The sequence below is a fragment of the Lissotriton vulgaris genome, chromosome 8 (assembly GCF_964263255.1).
Source record: "Lissotriton vulgaris chromosome 8, aLisVul1.2, whole genome shotgun sequence".
In the NCBI taxonomy this organism is placed as follows: domain Eukaryota; kingdom Metazoa; phylum Chordata; class Amphibia; order Caudata; family Salamandridae; genus Lissotriton; species Lissotriton vulgaris.
The window spans coordinates 55,289,886-55,310,901 of record NC_141696.1 but is presented as its reverse complement, the minus strand read 5'-3'; the positions used below and the strand labels follow the sequence as shown (position 1 = coordinate 55,310,901).

Below are 21,016 nucleotides of genomic sequence, written 5' to 3'. Positions count from 1 at the left end.
GTAGAGCACTCACAGTAGAACTTAAGATCTCCCATGGCCACATGCTTGGCCATTCGATCATACCCATTCCTGCAGATTGGAAAACATACCTCACGGCAATTGAGGCTAGGTTGGCAGACACTCTCACTGGAATCAGCCGGGGAATGGGCAGATATCACCTGACCAGGAACCGTCTTGTCACCCTGTAATACCACTCATTTTCCCTTTTCCACCCAACATCGCCACCCCCCAACATCGCCCCCACCCAAGACACAACCACAATTAGCCTGCGCCCCTGTGCTGGTCTTCCACATCGGCACGCCGTGCATGCACAACATTGGTCCATATTAACCCACTTGGAACATAACGGACGTACTCTAAGGTCCCCATCCTTCCCTGGTTTTTGTTTGTAGTATTTCTTGATATGCATCGCTGTGATGATATTTTGCACCAGTTGCTCAGATAATCCAAGGTGTGACGCAACACTGCATTATGTAGAATTATTGTATTCACGCTCTTATTACTGTTGTCACAGCCATGTACACTGCACTGTAGCTGTAAGATGTTGCACACTCCCACGGAGCATGGAGTTCCAAATGTTTATCAGAAAATCAATAAAGAAATATTCTCACACAAAAAAAATCTAGGTAATATTACATTTCAATGTATCTGCTCCACCCAAACTCTTTGAGCAACAGTCCTGTGACTGCAATGATCAGGTCAATACAAGGGACCTTTCAGACACTTTGAGGAACACTCCGCTGCCTTTATGCTCTTCTGGTAGCTGGAAGGACCATTAACCTGTCTATAGTTCCAGAAGCCCTAGCTCACTGCAGAAAGTTCATATTGTGCAGTAATGTCTCCATGCGTGCTTTTCTTCTTTAATAATTATCAGCCAACAGACATATTGCCTATTCTGGGCTTTTCCCCAATTCCTGCTAACAACACCTTCCATATGTAGCTGAAATGTACGCTTAATACAAGCTAAATAGCTTTGCTTTCATCATTTCTGTAACTACTTTGTCTTTCTGAGGGGGTTATAAGCATCGCACATCCCTATGCAAGCAGCACAGGGGCTGTCCTGATCTAAACTTTTTCATTAGATTACTAAAAGTCTCTCACTATTCTCTTGAGACTCAATATCTTGGTGCAGTGGTTGTAAGAACACAACACTGATCATTAACTATGTCGGTGTTCTATGCCCTTGACAGTTTTATCAGCTCACACTTGATACTAGTACATCTTACCTTTACAGATATATGTAGATAGGTCATGCATTGTCCTAAACATGCCAGATGTGTATTGCTTTTAGGCCAATGTCAAATAGAAAAGAAGAGGTCTATGAAAAAGCATGTGTAAAACAATTATCAAAATATTTTACTGAATTTTGTGGTTTACATCAAAAAGTAACCAATCCTGATAGTCAAAACCTTTGCAACATAGTATTAACACCTACATGCAGAGAAGGATTAACAAAATCCAGTTGCACATCTGGAGTTTTATGTGAACACATCCCAAAGTGGTGCCTTTCAGGGGAAGAAAGGAAATGATAGAAGATGAGGAAATGTCGCAGCCTGGGGAGACCTCGAGGGTGGGAAGAAACTGAGTTCCCAATCCGTTATCCCTCCTCTTAAGACAATTGTGGAGGAGGCGGTGACGACTGGGAGCTCCTACAGGACTTGAGCACCAACTAAATTGTTGTCATACCTAAACCTGATCGGACACAGGACCAGTGCTCCTCATATCATCCAACATCCCTTACCGACACTGAAGTTAAAAATACTGCCAAAGTGCTAGCTACCAACGCATTCGAGCTGACTGGATCTACAGTACACCCAGACTAATGTGGCTTTATAATCCACATAATATACGACGTCTTCACCATGCCCTAGCCCTCTTCCTAGATGGCCGTCAGCTTCACTAATGGTCAATTTTAAGAAGGCATTCAACTCCATTGTCTATCTTTTGCATTGCCATAAATTCAGTGGCACTATACAATTCCTTTATACCAAATTACTGGTCAAGGTACAAATCAGCGGAGCACATCCTGACACTTGATTAGTGGCACCAGACAGGGAAAGTCATGATGGGCACTGCTAAGTGTTTAGTCAAAGACCTATAGAAGAATTTTGACACGTAAAAGCAACAATTCGTCAAATATCTACAATTAAGGCACAATCTTCAACCACATATTGAAGATCTTGCAGTCCTCCCTGAATTTAATTCTCTTGAAGCAAAAAGGCTCATGTGGGCGGATACAGATTGTAGGAAAGTATACACTGTATACCAATTAATAGTCATACACCTTCATCTTAGACACCCGTCCGTGAGCATAGGAGGGAGATACAGGGCATCTTGCACATAAAGGCTGACAATCTTCTCGAAAGGCCCTTAAGAGAAATTGCCATCGCCAGCCAATTTCACATACTATAGTTCAAATACCTACATAGCATATACCTTACATGATAACTTATTCAACATTTCAAACGAATCAGATCTACAAATGCTTAAAATATGGAGAGCAACAAGATTACGTCTTACAGCCAGGAGCTGTCTATGGATTCAACTTTTTGGTCATGGGTGTGACATATACTTCAAAGCGTGATTAGATGGGAACTGGATGACGACCCCAGATTACGATTGTTACGTATATGTCTTGATTTAGAAAACAACTGATATCAAAATTGCATTGATACATTTAGGACTAGTGGTGGTGAAACTTGATATATCTTGTAAGTGGTGAGACAGCCACCCACCCAGTTGAGCAGGGTGGGTACTGGTGATGGACCAATATCACTGGAGATTCCCCATCTTGGAAGACTGGATGGACTAGGATGGAACTGCAAGGGATTTGAGTACCGAGTAGGAAGGAGAATGCTCCAGTCAAGGGCTGCTTTTAATTCTTTTCACCTCACATAATACCAATAAAATGTTTTAGTTAAAAAAGAAAAACAACATTTATGTAGGATGCATCAGGATGTGAACTGCTAGAGCCGCACCTAGCGATATGGAGTTTCTGAAAAACGATGGACAAGACACCAGGGCCATTAAAAAAGATGCAGAGAGGCCAGACACTGGAGACATCAGAAGGGTTGCAGATGGAAAGCAACATAGCAATTGCATTGGATGTCATGGTGCAATTTTCCACACCACAGCCTTTGGAAAAGATGCTGTCTTACAATCATACAGTCAAACAAACCATTCATTTCCAGAAGTCCAAACGTAGTTCACAGATGGCAACCTCCTTCCATCTCAGAGTACGTAATACTCAATGCCGCGGCCTGGCTTTCAGAACCAGGCTCAGACTCCTATGCCTGGCATGTTGTACCTGCAACATGGGATAGAAAAGTAACTTTTCTATAATCTGGGATTCATTTTATCACACAGAATTAAGCCTTCAGTTGACAGGAGTTGGCCTTTTTACACAATCCTCTTTGATAACCGTAGTCCAGTCGTGTATCCAGTATGCAGGTACCACTTCCCGAAGACTGATTCCATTACCAGGAATGTTGCTTCAGCGCTTCTTGTAGAGACAGGCTTGGAGCTCCAGGCCAGGCAGATTTCCCTTGGATTTAGGTGGGCCGGTCTTGGTGAATTCAAACATATAGAAGTACTTATTCTCGGTGTCCTGCAAGAAGACAGGGCAGTTTCAGCAACAACCTTAATACAAAATAAAATGCACACGGTAACATAACAAAGAACATGTGTTGAATGAAGACAGGAATAGTGACTTTTCTTAATACACCAAACACTCAACCCTATAAAGAGAGGAAGACTTGTGGCTCATACGCACACAGCCAAAAAGCATCACCAAAGGAGGGGTTTTCAGAGCAACAGGTAGTTGATAAGAATAGTGAGTGGGTTGCATTAGGATCCCAGTGGCGTCCCACGATTGACAAAGGGGTTCAGTCATATCCTGGTGAGGTTATCATGAACTGGGAGTGAGTACGGTAAGATCCTTGTGGGGTCCCCTCACTGACACTGAAGTGCAGTTATGTCTCTATGCAGTTTACACGAACTGAGTGGGTGCAGTATGAACCCTATGGTATCCCATCACTGGCACTGGAGTTGTAACCTTTGTGGCTCACCAGACATGAGAGTGCTGTGAAATATGATCCCTATGGGGTCTTCACTTTCAGACTGGAGTGATCGTATCCTTGTGCAGTTCACATGAACCGAGAGTGGGTGCCGTAAGATCCCTAGGACTGTGGTGCGGTTACAGCTCCATGCAGCATAGATGCAGTAGGAGTCCTAGAATGTCCCACTTGGCGCTAGAGCCACGTGGCACCTTTCAAAGCAATCCGGGTGCTGGTACACCTTTCATAGTCACTGAGAGCAGCAGGGTCTTCAGGTGTCTAGTTTCACTAAGCTGATTGTTGCATGCAGTTATTTGGGTAACCTAAGCAGTACTCTTTCAAGAATTTAGGTGAAGTCCTGCCTTGGTGTACTAGCAGAGGCAGGGTGCCGTGCTCCCCTGTATTGTTACTGGGCATAGGGTGTATTTAGCACTGTTTTAAAGTGGTCTTTTCAGATAGTAGCATGCACTTGTGTCTTCTTCCAGTACCTTGGTTGTGTTCTTAAAGCCCATGATAGCCAACGCACTAAGAAACGTTCGAACATCTCCAAAGCGGCTGGCCACTTCTGCAACCTTGAGAACGCCCCTGTGGATAAAGACAGACACCAAAGTTCACTAGAAGGCCAACAACGATAGTTTCTCATCTGTGACACAGACTGGCAGAGAACAGCAGTGGAGGAACAGTCTGGAAGAGAGCAGCATCAGAGGAATACAGTGGAGGCAAAAATCACAGCAGGAAGAGATTGGCAGAGGACACACTGAGGATCTTTTAAGAGAGCGGCACTAGAGTACACTGAGGGAGAAGACCGTATAAGTGCAGTTCACTCACTCACTGAAGCAGTCGAATCTAAATTAGAACACTGGAGTGTAGAGAGCTCCACTGAAGACAGCGGAGCAGCCCCGGGCTTGTAATGGCTGGTATAGACCCGAGCGCCAACATTCCAATGTTTCTTCCTTTTTAATTTAAAACATTCTACCTTTAGTGGGTGGAATGTTCTAATGGACTTATAGCCCATCTGCCTCGAGCTTTACCAGTTGTAAAGTCCCTCTACCTTGTTAAAACTTGGGTTCAGGGCCTTCAACAACCGGTATAGCCCTTGGCAGCGGGTTATAAGGCTACATTAAAGCCTAAGCACATGCCTACATATCCACCTGTCCTCCCTCTCCTGCTCAGTCTAACTTGATGACTTGCACAAGAAGATATGACATGAGGGTAGGGTAGGGTGGGTCAGTCACCGAAGGGAAGTGACAACATCCCAAATACTTACCAGTAAATTTCAGTACTCAGAGTTCTGCTCTTCCTCCGCAAGAGACTCATAATAAAACACAGAAGTTGCCTGCCTCTGACTAACATAAGTCAGGAAACTGGGGCACATGCCACAGCAGTCATGCCTGCGGGATGCGCCTCAGTGGAGCCCTGGCTGACGCGTCCCATAGAAGCATTAGGAGATGTGCATCACACGAGCCCTGGCTGATGGGCCTCATGGGAGACTATGCTAAAGTGCCTCTGGTTAGCACCGAGTGATGCGCCAGAGGAGAGTATTGAGAGATGTACAGTTCAGGAGTGCAGGGCAGCTCTGGTACGGAAGCAGTGCTTTGGGAGCACATTGCGCTGCGTGCTGCACAGGGCAATCCTAGATGAGTCAGAGTGGCAAGAAGGAGGCAGCACAGGGTCTTGTGTAGGGGGATGCACAGGGTCATATGCAGAAGAGGACTAGGGGTGATAGGAGGTGCAGAGTAATGTACAGGAAGAGGCATACTGTGATGTGCAGAAGGAGGTGCAGGGGAAGTGCAGAAGGAGACAGAGTAATGTGCAGGAGATACAAGAGACACAATGGCGGCACATCATGTGCTCCATGACTTGATTGACATCTTCAGTAAATCTAGGACAGCATTCTGCAAACTGAGATTGAACTGCGAGGCCATTTTAAAGTATAAAATGCAAAGTTCTAAGCCTAAAAATCCAGAACTGGCTCAAAATATCACACCTTCTGTAGCAGTACTCACATATCTGTTTGTAGCATTTTAAAATCTTGCTTTTTGCATTCCTGGTGTTTTGCTGGTGTTGTAGGAAGTTTCTGTACAAAGTTGCTGCCACTGGATAGGCTGACAGAACTGACTCACTGCAGTTTGCCTCTTGGCCTACACTTTCCTTGACCTTCCTGTTAGATGAGATTACATTTTAAAGGAAGGACCTGTATATCCCCCATATCCTTGGCAGTCTTGTTTGCTTTCTTCTTTGGTTCAAGGGTTTGGTCTGCCCTATGGCCAAACAAATGGTATCCTTTAATGACCATACCCACAATATTTGCCTGGAACGCTGGTATGAGCCGCGAGATGCACACCCATGCATGCCTTCTCTGGGCTATACCAGTGGTAAGTTGTCTGCTTTCTGTATCTGCCGCCTTCAAGACAGATTTAGGGCAAGATTTGGCTATGTTATTGCTTTAACAATTGCTTTGGACCTCTTTTGGTATTCCTCTGGTAGGTGTGAGATTAAATTCTCTGAGTCCTTTCAGTGAAAGTGTGCCTGTCTATGGAGGAGAGCACTGGAGTGGTCTATCGGCCATTGGGTGGCAACTGCTCTGTCCATCTTCCTACCCACTGCCTTCAACCTCTTACTGTCTTGCCCAGTGGGGACCCCACGGATGCAGGTGACACGACTCATGTTCTCGTTGTGGAAACTGGAAGAGAGTCTGCCTCAAGATGTCCTTTGTGTCCTGAGAAGATGCTCAATTCTTTTTGTCTATGCATGGGGTCACTACCTTAGAAGTTGCTAGCTTTGCAGGATGACACTTGGTAGCAGGGGCAGAAACTGATTGATCTTGTAGACGGGGCTCTGTGTTTCCAGTAGGAAACATGTGTCCTACCTTTCTACCTCCAGCTGGACCCCCAAATGTGCCTACAGCCTTTTCACTTAGCATGTGGTATATAGGAAAGTCAGAGGGCTCGGTCTCTATGGATACATCTCCATCTTTTTTAGTGAAGAATCTGCCTTTACATGTTCCCAGTGTCTCTTCATCGAATGTGTGGAAACCAATTTTTCAGAATCAGATTGCATAAAAAGGTATTCCCCCCACAATCCCGGTCTCGACTTCTTGACTCTCAAAGGCTTAGGGTCTTCTGGGGGAGACATAGGGCCTGATGTATCACACACAGGCGTTCCTCATAAGGTCCATTGGGTCTTTGCAGGCTTTTACTTCAAGTTTTTTATTTCTACATCCACTGTCCTCTTCTTCCTCTCAATGTTGACAATATCAGGGGTTTTTCCTGTCCCCATGGGACTTTTCCTTCGAGTGCATCTGTCCCTCTAACCCTCTTTCCGCTCAATCGCTCTCAGAAATAAACAAAATGCCCTTTTGCAAATCCTTACCAATGGCCTTATCTTGCCCAATAGAATGGGAAGACTAACGCCTGTGACTGCAGGATTGTTCGGCATCGAGGGTTTACTCTTGTGTGACTCAGTGTATTCGCTCAAAGACTAATGCTTTGGCGTCTTAGGTAGTGGCCTGCATGTCTTCTCCTTCTATGGCTCAAAGTGCTTTGATATAGAGCAGTGTAGACTTAGGATCTTGTCTATTTCTAATCATCTCTGACCTGCAGTGACATTTTCTTGAGGTCTGAGCCTCTGTATCCCCTGTGCCTCCTGTCACAACTGCGGAGCACCCATTCTCTGCTTTTCAAACTGCGAGAGCCAAGCCATACATGGCAGCTACCCAGTGTGCTCAAAAACTCTTGTCCCTGTCGACTAAATTATGGGGCTTAAACAATGGACATGCAAAACAATCCTCTGGCATATGGTTTTCTGGGAGGCCGAACGTGCATACTGGATGATTGTTGTTTAGGGCGAACTTTCTAGGGTAGTTCGGAGCAACATTTATAGAACTTGCTTATCATCCAAAATGGTGTTGATAAAAGTCATGGATCCCATATTGACTACCATTCTCTGGCTACACTGAGTCCGCCCTACCCCTAACAAAAAGCCAGAAACCACGATCCAGTACTGAACAAGTATCTCTGCAAAACTCATGACTGTTTTGTATTTCTCTAGACTTGAACGAGTTCTTCAGGAGCTCCATCAATGCACCTCCACAATCGAGGCAGAAAAAAAAAAATCTAAGAAGGTGGGCACGCACAGAGGTACCATCATACTTGAACTCCAAATGATGACGCCCACTCACAATACAACGTTTTTGAACAAAAGAAATGTCTGGGCATAGCCACTAGAAGCTAGGATTGTGCAAAGCATGTGAATCTAGAAGAGATTTCAAGCTGCAAAAATAAAAATACATTTTGTCTTCACCCTGAACAAAAAGTGTCATGTGTAACATTTGTATGCTTTCATTTACCATGCTCCGCTGAATGATTTCCTAGCCAGCATTTACTTTATAATCAAGAAACCAAGGGCTCCATGAAATAATATTTACATCGTTATACAGCAAGACAGAGAGGTATCAGTGCTTTTTACATCTATGAACGATTCAAAAAGTCTCTCTTACAATGAAGAGGATGCTAAATAAGGATAGAGAAGTAGTCCAAGTCTGGGGGACATCTAGATATTATACATCATAAAGAACAAACAGAACATCATTTGGTCAGTGAAAGAGCAGTGAGGATAGAGCTAAAATTGAAGTAATAGATAGACAATTAGCAGAGTGGAGAACATGTTAAAAATGGGTGGTGTTGCAGATGCGGTAAGTAGATTGGGCTACAAGTCACACACTAGATGAGCAGGAATAGGAAAAGTTAGGAGAAAGAGAAGAGTTACAAGTGAGGTGTAAAGTTGGGTTGTATTTGTTTTATTTAGGGAAACAAAGTCACTATATTGTGCTATATTGTTGTAATTTAAGATACTAAGAAGATTGCTAAACCATGTGACTTGAGGATATGCGGTCCCCGACTATAGAAAAGAAAAACAATCCACTCTTTAGTGTGATGCTGGCAGCTCAATCAATCACAAGGTCAGCAATTCCACTAAACATATCACAGCTCATATTAGCTGAACTAGATTTCAGAACATGATTGCTTGTTCTGTCCTCTTTTTGTTCCCGTGGAACAAGGGTATTGTTTGCTCAGACCCTCGTTTTCCCAAATCACAATGAGAAGGACATCAGAGTAGAACCTAGCTACTACTACTTTGGAAAGTTGAAGTTCCGGCCATTTAGACATTAAAGGTCACGTGCCTCAAAATGACCTAGGTTAGCCCTCGTTTAAATGAGACAAATGATACTTGAGAAGATTTCGGAAGGTTTTTCCGATTCACCATCTGGGAGGGGACTTAAACAGAGGGGTTGGTTCAGTCGGATCACCATTGACGGTTCCTCCAAATCTGAAGGGAAACAAGAATTAGCACAGATTGTATTTCATTTTCATGACCAGTTTCTCAAGTGGACTCGCAACTCTCACTGTAGTCCTTAGGGACCATTTGCACACAGGATGTCATGCAACCTATTGTATCTGAAACCACCATGTGATGACTGACTGACATCAAGAGTGACTAGCCTCCTATAGGGTAAACAAACACTTTGGAGCACAAAGGATATCCCGACTGAGGTATCAATCATAGCCTGATGAACGGAGTGAATTGAAAAGGTATGAGGGCGGTCTTGGCCTGGTTTATGGAGGTGCCCAGATTTAACTGTAGTACTGTTTCAAATCGCATATCAACTCAGCTCCCCAGGAAGAGGCAATTCCAAAATCAGTCAGGCATCTTAGTAAAGGAGATGTGGATGAGGGCCGATCCCAAATGGGCGGTCTCCACTTAAGTACAGACACGTTCTAGAGCCCTTTGTAATGAGAAAGTCCCTCAAGACCCAAGCCGGATATTTTACTGTCGCAATGGCAGATCAGGATGAGAAACAATTCCTGTACATCTATGATTGAAAGAAATGCTTGACCATAGTGCAACCATGTTGAAACTCTCTGTTGGAAAATGGCATTCTAGGATTGAAGGGTGGGTTCTCATCCCTGTGAATAATCAGCAGAAAAACTAGAGACGGAACACATTCTGAGCCCGGGAAACATGAGCATGTCATCAAGGTACTACTTAGAGATAGGTGAATGCTGAAGAGAGCCGCAGGTGAGTGATGCGGGCATAGCACAAAGTGTCACTGAATGAGTAAGAGGGTAACTGGTGATTGTTCTCAGTACAGGAGATGAGACAGTAGTTTAGGGCCCATACAGTAGGTTGCATCTATTGATGCCCTGAATTTGGTGTTTGGGTATCCGCCCACCATCACAATACCCTTTTCTCAGCTAGGCTTAATAATACACATCCCATTTCTGCCATCTTCCAGGAGAACACAAACTAAAATCCCATTCTCTTCAAGTGACTTCATCTCTTTGGTATTGAAGCAATCAGGGTGTTGTTCATCAGAGCATAAAAGTGATGGGCATTGCATGACCTTCTTATCCATGCCATTAGCAAATCTGTGGAACCGAGCTAGGTATAAAAAGGGATGATGATGACCCGTGCAACTGAATTAGTCTTGTTCGGGGGATGGAGAATCTGGTCCTACACTCGTGTGGCACCGCTGTCACCAAGATGAGGTAAATGTAGTGGAGTTGATAAAGCCACAATTCTAACAGAAGTAGTGTATAAAGAACGGTTGTGGCTGCACAGCTGAAGGCCAGTGGTTGTCACAGTGGAGTTGGTGGCAATGCAGGAGGTTGTATAGTGGCCAAGCCCTAAGTTCTGTTAACGTGAATGCAACCACAATTTCATCTGAGGTACAGCTCTGATACGTCTGCTTAACACACCTTAAAATATTTATACATTAATAAAACTGTCCCAAACTATCCAGCTGGATAGGCTTCAGGCCTCTTCCATGGTCTCTAGTGAGCAAGGGAAGGGTAGATCTTGGCAGCCATGGTGCTGCAAAACTTCCCATCATCAGCGAACTCAAGATTTTCACCAGCATCCTTACTAGCAGGCCATAGCACCAAGGCCAGGCCAGTGGAGGCCTCACAGGCACCTGAAATTTTACATCAATCATTTCTGTTTATGGAGCACCAAAAGCAGCATGCCCAAAGCTACAGGATCCTGTAATGAAACCCTTTTCTAAAAGAAAACCTTCCGAAGCATGTAAAATAATAATCTTATTACCAAATGTGTCTATTTTGATAACATTGCTATTTATAGTTAGTATATTTTACTGTAATTTCATTTTAGTTAATGTTTCGTAAGCTATGCACCGTAAAAACCTAACGAGTTTCACAACTATGTATACTCACAAACATGAATCAGCAGTTTCTTACTAAATCAAACCTTTTCTATTTGCAAATAAATACATGTATTTCCAAATTGTAAAGGAGAAATTGTATGTAGAGAGGAGGGAGTATTGTGGTGTAGCTAGACTCCCCTCGTCCAACGTCAATTGAAATATGGAAACTTTCATTTGATGAAGGAGCAACAGCTTGCTCTTAGAAGGTACTACACCAGATTTATAAAGAAAGACAACATATAGTTTTATCATCATTCGATTGAAGGTTAACCATGTATAATTAACTAGGTAGAAGTTACATCCTGTCAATGTTACATGGTTATGGTCTGCAGTAAAAATCCAAGGGATGTGCCATTTTTACTGCATTGATCTTGACATTCCATATTGCATGCACTTGATTTCAGTTTCATTAACAACTTACTGAATAATTTTCTAAAGTAGAAAGTCAAATGTTCAAATATACACAGCATTGTAACTTTTTCAGTTTAAGAGTGGTTTTGGCACAAAGCTTTGGTTCTACACGTTTGATGACTGTACCTAGTCACCTGTAGGGAGCAAAGTGAACTATAGAATCCTCACCCTTGTTTTAGGATCCGGTTGGCTTCGCCAAAGAAATCTTGCAAGTTGGTGCCCATAAGTGCCAGGCAGAAGACAGCAATATCCACAGACTCGTCTGCAAGAGGGACCTGGAATAGAGACATCAGAAGCTACTGTGAGGGATGGAGCAGATCAGAGGCAATGGAATCAGAGGAGTAAGAGGGGCGGAGAAAAAGAGACAGAAGAGGAGCGAGGTACTAAGATCAGAGACAATAGAAAAAGGAGTGAGGGAAGAGGGAACTGGGACAGATACAATGGAAACATGCGAGTGAGGGGTGTGGCTCAGATCAGAGACCGTGGAAAAAGAGAGGCGAGGAAGGAGGTGGCAGGAACAGAGAAAATGGAAGTAGTTATAAGTAGTGGTGGGCGGTAAACTCTACTACGCAGCTATTGGTGAGTTTATTTTAACCAAACTTCGCGTTCCAAGCGGAGAGCGCAATAGGAAATCTCTGCAAGCTCTGCCGGTGGAGCGGAGTTTGCCGCCCACCCCTAGTTATAAGGGCTGGGCCAGACCAGAGGCAACGGGAGCAGAATAGCAGGACATGAAAGAGGAACCAGTAATAAGAGTAAACAAGATTCAATACAATGGAATAGTATAAGGACGGGGCACGTATGGGACATATCTGAAGAGAGCCAGGGGGCCAGCAGGTGGGGAGGTTGTACGGCACTGATCTAGGAAACGGCATTAAAAATAATAATGAATTATCTAGGAGCTGCTGCTCAGTTCCTAATGAAACTCTGGATATTGTGCTGAGGCAACTTCTAATATTGGGGAGTGGAGCCAAAATCGGACTGGCTATTTCACAATGGCGCCAACTTGAGAAACATGCAATTTCACTCAAATTGGATGTTGTATTACACACCAGCACTGTTACATAAATTGAATAATATAATCTTTAATAAGTGCCCAAGTGCTGTCATTATATCACAGAAACATTGGTTACATATGGTGTGGGTATGCCCAAAGTTATAAACGTATAGAAGGCTATCTTTACATTTACTTCTGAGGTTGTGTCGGTTTTGGTTAACCCTATCGAGAGACCAGTATGTTGCAGAGTAAAAATATGTGAGCAGTTGTGAAAAAAGTATTTCTAAATTATTTGTTATGGTCATGGTAAAAGTCCGCTTCATAAGAATACAAAGGTGGAAAGAGCTATTGTGCCCGTTTTCATGCATTCTAAGCAAAGTTTGATTTGAATATGTAAACTCAAGTACTGTTATGCCTTGAGAATAATAACTAGACTGATACACACCAACCAGTACACTCCCACCAAACCATGTAAAGACAGTGCATACCTTGGCCATGTCACACACCGTCACATGTTCGTTGAGAGCCACCAGATCAAAGGAGTGCACTGTGTTTCTAACACTGCGAGCGATCTTGCAATCTCCGCACCCAAAATCTGCCACCACCAATGATGCCGGTCTGGAAAAAGAAAATCATTTTAGAAAGGGTATCCAGAAAGACACAATAAGTCACATGCTCAGCTCTGACCAGAAATAACAACACAGGTGTCCCTGTTTTGGAAAACACTAGTAAAGTCCTCGGAAGCAACAAAAATAAGAGTAGAAGACTCCTTGCAGTCATACTGCAACCCAACCAAATAAAGCCCTCTGCCTCTAGAGCACTGCAAAGTGAATACAAAAGTACCGAAGACTAAGAAATGCTGATACCTCCGATATTGGCTGCACTCAAACATTATCTCCGCAAACCCCAAGGTAGGAGCACAGCACAGATGCCATCAGCCTGCAACATTGTGTTGTGAAGTCACCTGTAAGGCAGGATTCAGGGGGGAGTTCTACGCACTCAATATACATACGTGACAAGAGTACAAAACACTGGGAGCTTCACTTCCTTTAGATTCTCTCTGCCAGGGCCAAATGACATGTGTGAGCCCCAACAGAGTTACAAGGAACTTACTAATCGAACCTGGTACAGCCATATAGCACCTTTACATTTACAGCAGCCAACGCCTTCTGGCCAGCTCGGCTTCTAAAGATGGCAACTCAAAATCTTAATATGCGCTCTTCCTCACAACCCTATGCCTCTGACGTCTCCTATCCTTTTACATCAGACGAGGCATATTTTTGCTCAGCCACAATAGTTGTATTGGTCTGAGTAAAATGTTATTTAATTTTTTTACTTACTGCACTGCTTCCCTAATGTTGGTCATTTGGACTTCCAGCCTCAATACCACTACCTCTGACATTTTCTTTGTCATCAAAAGGTGGATTGGCATCTGTAATGGATCTGCTTTTCACAAAAAGGACAGATAATAACTGCAACATCCCCCTTAGGCTGAGGCAAGACCCAGCACTCACCCAAGGCGGGGTACTTTTCATCACTGCACCCTTAAATAATATACACTTTTGACCATGTCTTGCCACCCCCGGCACAGAAAGACTTCAACAAACAGTACCTTTTGAAAAGACTAACACTTTTAGAATAAGGCTTGGGGGTTTATTACATAATAATCTCTAAATAAAGGCTGTCTAAGATACCAAATGCATAAGATTAAAAGATATGTAGCAAACTTATAATCTGAAGGCATGAATCAATAACTGAGCAAACTATAATCTAAATGGCATGAATCAATAATTATACTGACGAATAAACAAGCAATATATGATATAAGATAAGATACACTGGACGTCCTGCAAGAGATCAGAAAGATATATATATATATATATATATATATATATATATATATATATATATATACATACATACATACATACATACATACACACACACACACACAGTAGAGGATTGCTCTGGATGTGCACTTCCCACACCACAAAGAAAACACCTCACAATGGCAATAGCCAAAAAAAAACTCAATACATCCCCTGGCATCTTAGCCCAATTCTGGCCGGGGGAGTCACGTCTGGGGATCAGAGCTAATCAACCAGGGTTCATACTCAGAGACAGACAACTGCCCTCGCTCGGATTCCAAACTCCCAGCTTCCAACCCTAAGCTTTAAACACACTAGAAGATTCGCAAAAGACCTCCTCCCACCGCCAGAAGAATTTTACCAGAACTGGACTAGTTCTAAGGCAAGCATCCCCTAGCAGTAAGGAGCTCTCACGTCTCTTCCTCCATTCTTCCAGCCTCTATCTTAACAAAGCTCTCATAAGGCCTTCCAGAGTACATGAAACCAAAACAATCGCTAGAAAAACAGAAAGAGATTGAATGCAAATAACCCAAGCAACTTGCAAGCACCTCTGTACACGCAGCACCAAAGCAGTCAAACATCAAAAAGACATAAGGCCATGTCAAAGCCAATAGTAAGCACTTATAATTCTGTGCACGCAGAAGCAAGGCAAAGTCAGAAAGCAAGATGGCATGAGACCATGCCAAAGTCAATAGTAAGCACTTATAATATAAGTGTACTGTTCTAATCTATGACAATTCCCACTAAAAGACAATAAGATTAAAGAACAGTAGGGAAGCAGGCATATGCAGGACCATCCTACATTAAGGCTAGGGTAAAATAACACACTAAAGTCAGGGAAAATGGTGGTAGTTGAGGGTCATTATAGGGTGCCAAACCACAAGAGCGGCACTTTCACTACAGCATCTGCAACTTTAGCTACATGCCATCTGTGTTCAGAGCACAAAATATTTTAATATTACCTTCCGCTAATTGACTGGTTACCCCAGCTCAACAACAAGCACATCTTCTAGAGACATTATATTAGAACAGAACATGAACTACTTTTTGCCTTCATTCCTTTCATATTTCACATGTTTTCTAGTTACCCTTTAGTACTGCTCATTGTACAGAATCTGGATTTCTCATATCAAAGAATATAATCTAGCGACAAGGACAATTGTGCAGCTGGTAGGATGCACTTCCCAGCACAAACATGTGCTTTCTCTGGATATGAATATGAACAGAAGGCACTGACTTGAAACTAAAGACAGGAAAAATAGAAACAAAACAGGAATAGAAGCCTTTCGCACTGCTTTTAAAAGAGGAAGTACAACTAGGTACCCTAAGATTCTGGAAGAAGCTAAAAATAAAATTTACGAAGGAATTCCTTAACCTCCAGTAGGTCGCCTAACTTTGGGATTATTTTGGGGTACAGAGTAGCATATTCAGGGTTACTTCATTGCTCACTAACACCACAGATTAAACCCTGCCCTGGCACCTACCGATTCCGGAGATATTTGATTATAACATCAACTGGATTCTCAGGCCACCGCTCCACTTGGGTGCGGAACCCATGGTGGTAAACCTCAAAGGCTGCCGGGTCCTGCTGGAACAGGGCCAGGGCATCGCTGCTGCTGGATGTGTAGAGCTGCTGGTTAATGTAACGGAAGCGTGCTGACTTGAGGCGCTCTTCCATCTTTAATCGCAGTGCTGCTGACCGATCTGCAGCAGCGGGCAGGTTTGGCCCCAATGGATCTACTTCTTCTGCATGTTCTCCTTCTGCGCTCTCTGGAGCATTGCCTGCATCATCTTTGACTGCTGAAAGGGTCTTTTTGGATTGCTTCTGCAGGATCACCTTTAACTTTTCCAGCTTCTTCTTGCTCACCGTTGTTGTGCTTGCATCTGCATCATTCGAGGACGCCTGTGGCTGCCGTCCTGTTGGAGCCTTCACTGCAGTGTTCCTGCTGGGGACAGCCTCTGCCACTTTCTGGTCTGAAGACTCTTGGGATGAGCTGTAAATTTCCTTCACACTAGAGCAGGCATTTTTCAATCTTCCTACTGTCTTTTTGTTAAGTGCTGTAGGTGCCACTTGTTTTTTTATTGGTTTGGGGACTGGGTTCTCTCCTGCCACGAGCTCGATCTGTTTCAATGCTTCCCTGGTCTGCTCCCCTTCTTTAAACTTGTTCTTAGTCCGTCTCTTATTCTTCTGTTTGTTTTTCCACTGTTTTCTGCTGAGCTGAGCTGTAGCTGGGGTCTTGCTCTCAGTGTCTCTAGTGGAATGTTCAGCATCCTCACTCCTTTTGTCCGGCTGGACGTTCTGGGTAGCATCTAGGGAGGAGAGAGAGAGAGGGCGAGAGTTCGCAGAATAAGATTTAGAGTAGTGATCTCTGCAGTGTTGGGTGTACCCCACCCACCCACCCCCCAGGTCAAGAAGGCGCAAGTCTGCAGCATGGATGACCAAAACCATCAGAGAAGATAGTAGTTTACCAATGTACTTCCCAGAAATTTCAGCTCACTCACTCAATATATTTTGTATTTCATATATTGTTTTTATTGTAAGAAAGAAACAACAAAGAACTTTTTTCTTCTTGAGATAACCTCAGCTGTTCTCACTCAGCTGTTCTCACTTAGGTTTTACATGGCATACATCAATTGTTATAATTTAAATCTAAATAAAACGTTTTTATTACATTTCTTAGAGCACTTAATGTCAACCCCCCTAAAATGCTTGAACAGTAAAAGAATGTTTTCAGATTATGGGATCCATACAAAAAGATTTAAAGCTTTGGGGGACTCAGCATAAAAACATTTGAAATCAGACTTTCAAAGGTGAAGAGGAAGGTATAGCCACTACACACAGATAAATCAGTTTTGAACAAAAAATAATGGGTGCAAATTAAAGGCCATGGTTTTAATCATTTACCTACTGCATCCCAGCACACATGTACACATAAAGCTGACCCTACCTTTTTAAAGAAACATCAGAAACATATAAGTCTGACTAATGGGTGAGTTGTAACTATGATCATTCGCTCAGGGTCAAGGAGGTTCAAGTGGAGAAGTCAGCTCTTCTCAGCATGTGGTCGCCTGTTGTGGTCTGTGGGTTTGCCCCTGCTGTCCTGTGAAGGCTTACCAGTTGCCACCATACATGTGGAAGTCTTGTCATTATATGGTTTTCTGCTCCAGGCCTAATGCTTCCCGTGATGAGGAAAGAGAGGCGAACGGTTCATTATAAAAGTCAATCGTCTCTCTAAATGGGGTTGACTCCATAAGAAAGAAAATCCCGATCCTTCGTCTCTCCCACTATGTCCAAAATCAGGGAGCTGATATTGAAAGAGTGACAAGGCCAGCAACCTTGCATAACTGAAATAATCCTGTAAGAACTGGATCATCGCACATGTATTGTTAGACACATTGTCAGTTCTGCCAGAGGGACATGTTTTGTCAATTCCTAAGACAAGAAGGGTCAGCTTCAGGAAAAAAATCCTGAGGAGCCCTTCCCCACCCGCCCCACCCAGACCCACATTCTGGAGAAAGACAAGGGTTCAGAATTCAACTGTTCTCCTTCTCCATCTCTCTCCATCGACCACTCAACTTCTGCCTCTATCTCTTAACCCATCACAACCTCGGTCTCGCTCTCTTACTCACTCTTGACCAGCCTCTTTCTCGCTCTCGACCTCTGTCTGTGTCACTCTCTCCTGATGTGTCTTTTGCCCTCTCCTCTCGTGCTTGGTCTTTCTTCCAATTCATCTCCCTCACTGCCTCTCAATCTCTTTCGCTCTATTGTTACCTGTCCCTGTCGCCATCCCTCTCAAACCCTACCCCGACTGTTTCAATTTCCTCCCCAATCTATTGCAGAGAGGGAGCTAGGGACAGGGAGGTGGCTGCTTCTTCTTTAAGAATGCCCCCCAGTTATAGATGGCCCAAGTATAGATGGCCTGGCCTCTCCATTGGCCTTCAGTTTGATAAGTCAGGACCTAGTGAGTCTCATCTCCTAAAAATTAAAGTATCTTTTCTGTCTTCGTTCTGAAGCGCCCCTCTCCTACATGTAACTGTGCACGATCTTTGCTTATCGCTTTCGGGAACTATATTTTTTCCAAGACTGATGCAGAAAAATGGAACCTGTGATCTTATCTAGAAATTTCTGCAGAGATTGTTGTGATGAAAGGCACAGCACTGAACAGCTTCAAACAAAGTGCTGCACCCCCAGTTTTATGGAGCAGTTCTGGTTGTACTGTATCCTCATTTGAAGGCATGGTCTCACAGTACACTTGAGGGGTGCCTAAGATTGTTGGAGAGACACACGTAATCCCAATTACCACAGTGAACCTAGAGCGAAAGCTGAAGGAATGACGCACCGTGTCTTAGTGGAAAGGTACACAGGTGAATGTGACTGTGTATTTTAGGCTGCTGCGGGTAACCAGGTATTTCTGCAAGGAGTTAGCAGGTCAATGGAATGTTTTTACGCTGTTTGTTCACTTTCATTACAATATGGAGCTGGTCGTCTTATGTCACTCGACAGAAGTGTCTGCCGATGGACTGAAAATAACACAGGGAGTACCAGACAGCTCTAAGCAGCTGATGAGCTGGTCAGTCAAGGGAGCAGTCTTAAATGACCCAGGAAGGGTATGCACAAGAGGAGCCATAGTTAGGCTTACTCACCCTGGAGATCTGAATGTGTGCTTACTCAGTGGCTTCAAAGCGCTCCAATGAAGATATTATTCTCCTTTCCGAGCGGTCATTGGGATCAGGGTGTATTGTTGCCCTTAGACTAAATGGTAAGACCATCACCACTCACCCCCTGCAGGTTTTCTTTTCCATGTCAGGTTGGAAGATTCTAGCTCATCGATTTTCCTCTTCTGTGCATGTTTCTGTGGTTCAGACTCCGAGATGGCGGAGCTTGGAGTCTGCCTCTTTCTTTTGCTCCTCTTCTTCTTACGTTTCGTTTTCACAAGAGTCGTCCCAGTGGAGTCGTCCTCAGACTCTGACGTGTCTTTCAGTGCTGGTGAGGAGTCATCTTTCCTACTCCTGGAGGTGCTCTCCAGCACACGCAGTGTCTCCAGGAGATGTTTGGTTGTCTTCTTACGCCCAGCACCTGGAGAGACCTGCCGGGACACAAAAACCAGAAGCAGTCAGATCAAATCTCTTCGCTATATATTGACATGCCAGAACATCAACGTTCAATGGATTTAAAGACAGGGTCACACATTCATCCAGAATATGGCCTTCCTTAAGGATATACTGGAACTTAGGGCTGGATCTACGAAACAAACCTGTGGTTTGCAAAATCATAGTGTTTGTAAACACAAATTGTATTTACAATGTACTAACCCCAATGTACAGGTCAGTAATGCAATTCTGACTCGAATGACTAGGTCAGCGGCCTACACCAAATTAGTTACGAAGGAGTGTCCCTTCCTAATTGTGAATCAGTATGAGTCAATGGTGTGCGAACATCACTCACCAGTTACAGACACCTGTAAAGCAGGGTACAGATTTGCAAATGGGAAGGTGTATCCTAGGGACTACTTTCGCTTTAAAAATTGTGTTGACCAACCCTGGGGGTCAGGTATGGGGGAGGCAGGTACTGGCTTTATGGAACCACTGCCTGCTCCCACCAAGGTCGTCCCATTTTTTTAAAATTCATTTGAGGAATACGGTCTGCCTCAAAAAAAAAAGTTTTTTAAAGGGGTTCCTTTTTGGTAATACAAACACACGGATGGCGGACTGCTGTTCCCTGCAGAACACCATCCTTTTTTGTAGTCATGTACAGTGGGTCACAAATAGCAACCCGCATAATGAATATTCACTAGCCAGGTTGTTATGTGATCCCCGCCGAGTAGAGATTTTTTGATACAACTTACTAGTACATCGGCCATTTTGCAAAATCAGAGATGGGTCACAAAAAGACTACAATTAGCAATCACTTTCTGCGACCTGCCTAATCGTACATCTTATCCCTGCAGCTGAACACTTCTAAGCCAAATCAGATTTTTTTCTCCCCAGTCGTCTACAGACCCTTACTTAGGAAAACCCAACCCCGAGGTATACTTCAGTTCCTTCCATTGGCCTCAATGATATATGAAACAACCAAGCTGGAACACAGCCTGCCATAACTCTTACTCCACAACCTTTGCTTCTGAAGTCACCTACAATGCAGATATAGGGTAAACAAGCCTTGTCCTACTAAGTTAAAACACCTGTTACAGTTTGATGACAACTTAAGGAATATTTTATCTGGATAAAAGGTTTGCATGAACTTTAAACACTTTTGTGAAGGGAAAGAAAATAGATAAACTACAATAAATATATTTCACTTTATAAAGCTGAGAAATTCCTATATCGATTTGCCAACACTTCATTAATGTGATTAAGGAAAATTATGTAGATCATTCAAATAGGATTCATATCTTTTGCATACATAGCCCATCTCAGTTTTCTTATGTTAGGAAAGTAGAGTGGAAGGCACAGGTGACTCGAACAT

At 43.5% G+C, this 21,016-nt stretch overlaps 1 protein-coding gene across 1 annotated transcript in view; it reads right to left on the bottom strand.

Annotated features, from left to right (window-relative positions):
• Positions 1-1,333: 1,333 nt before the first annotated feature.
• The window catches only part of RRP8 (ribosomal RNA processing 8), a 78,335-nt gene continuing 58,652 nt past the window's right edge, over positions 1,334-21,016 (bottom strand). The window contains exons 3-8 of the mRNA XM_086933688.1: positions 19,331-19,637; positions 16,035-16,860; positions 13,171-13,300; positions 11,857-11,963; positions 4,544-4,640; positions 1,334-3,607 (exon numbers count right to left, since the gene is read on the bottom strand). Of these exons, the coding sequence (XP_086789814.1) occupies positions 3,494-3,607; positions 4,544-4,640; positions 11,857-11,963; positions 13,171-13,300; positions 16,035-16,860; positions 19,331-19,637 (1,581 nt within the window). The 3' untranslated portion in view covers positions 1,334-3,493. The remainder of the gene's footprint in view (positions 3,608-4,543; positions 4,641-11,856; positions 11,964-13,170; positions 13,301-16,034; positions 16,861-19,330; positions 19,638-21,016) is intronic.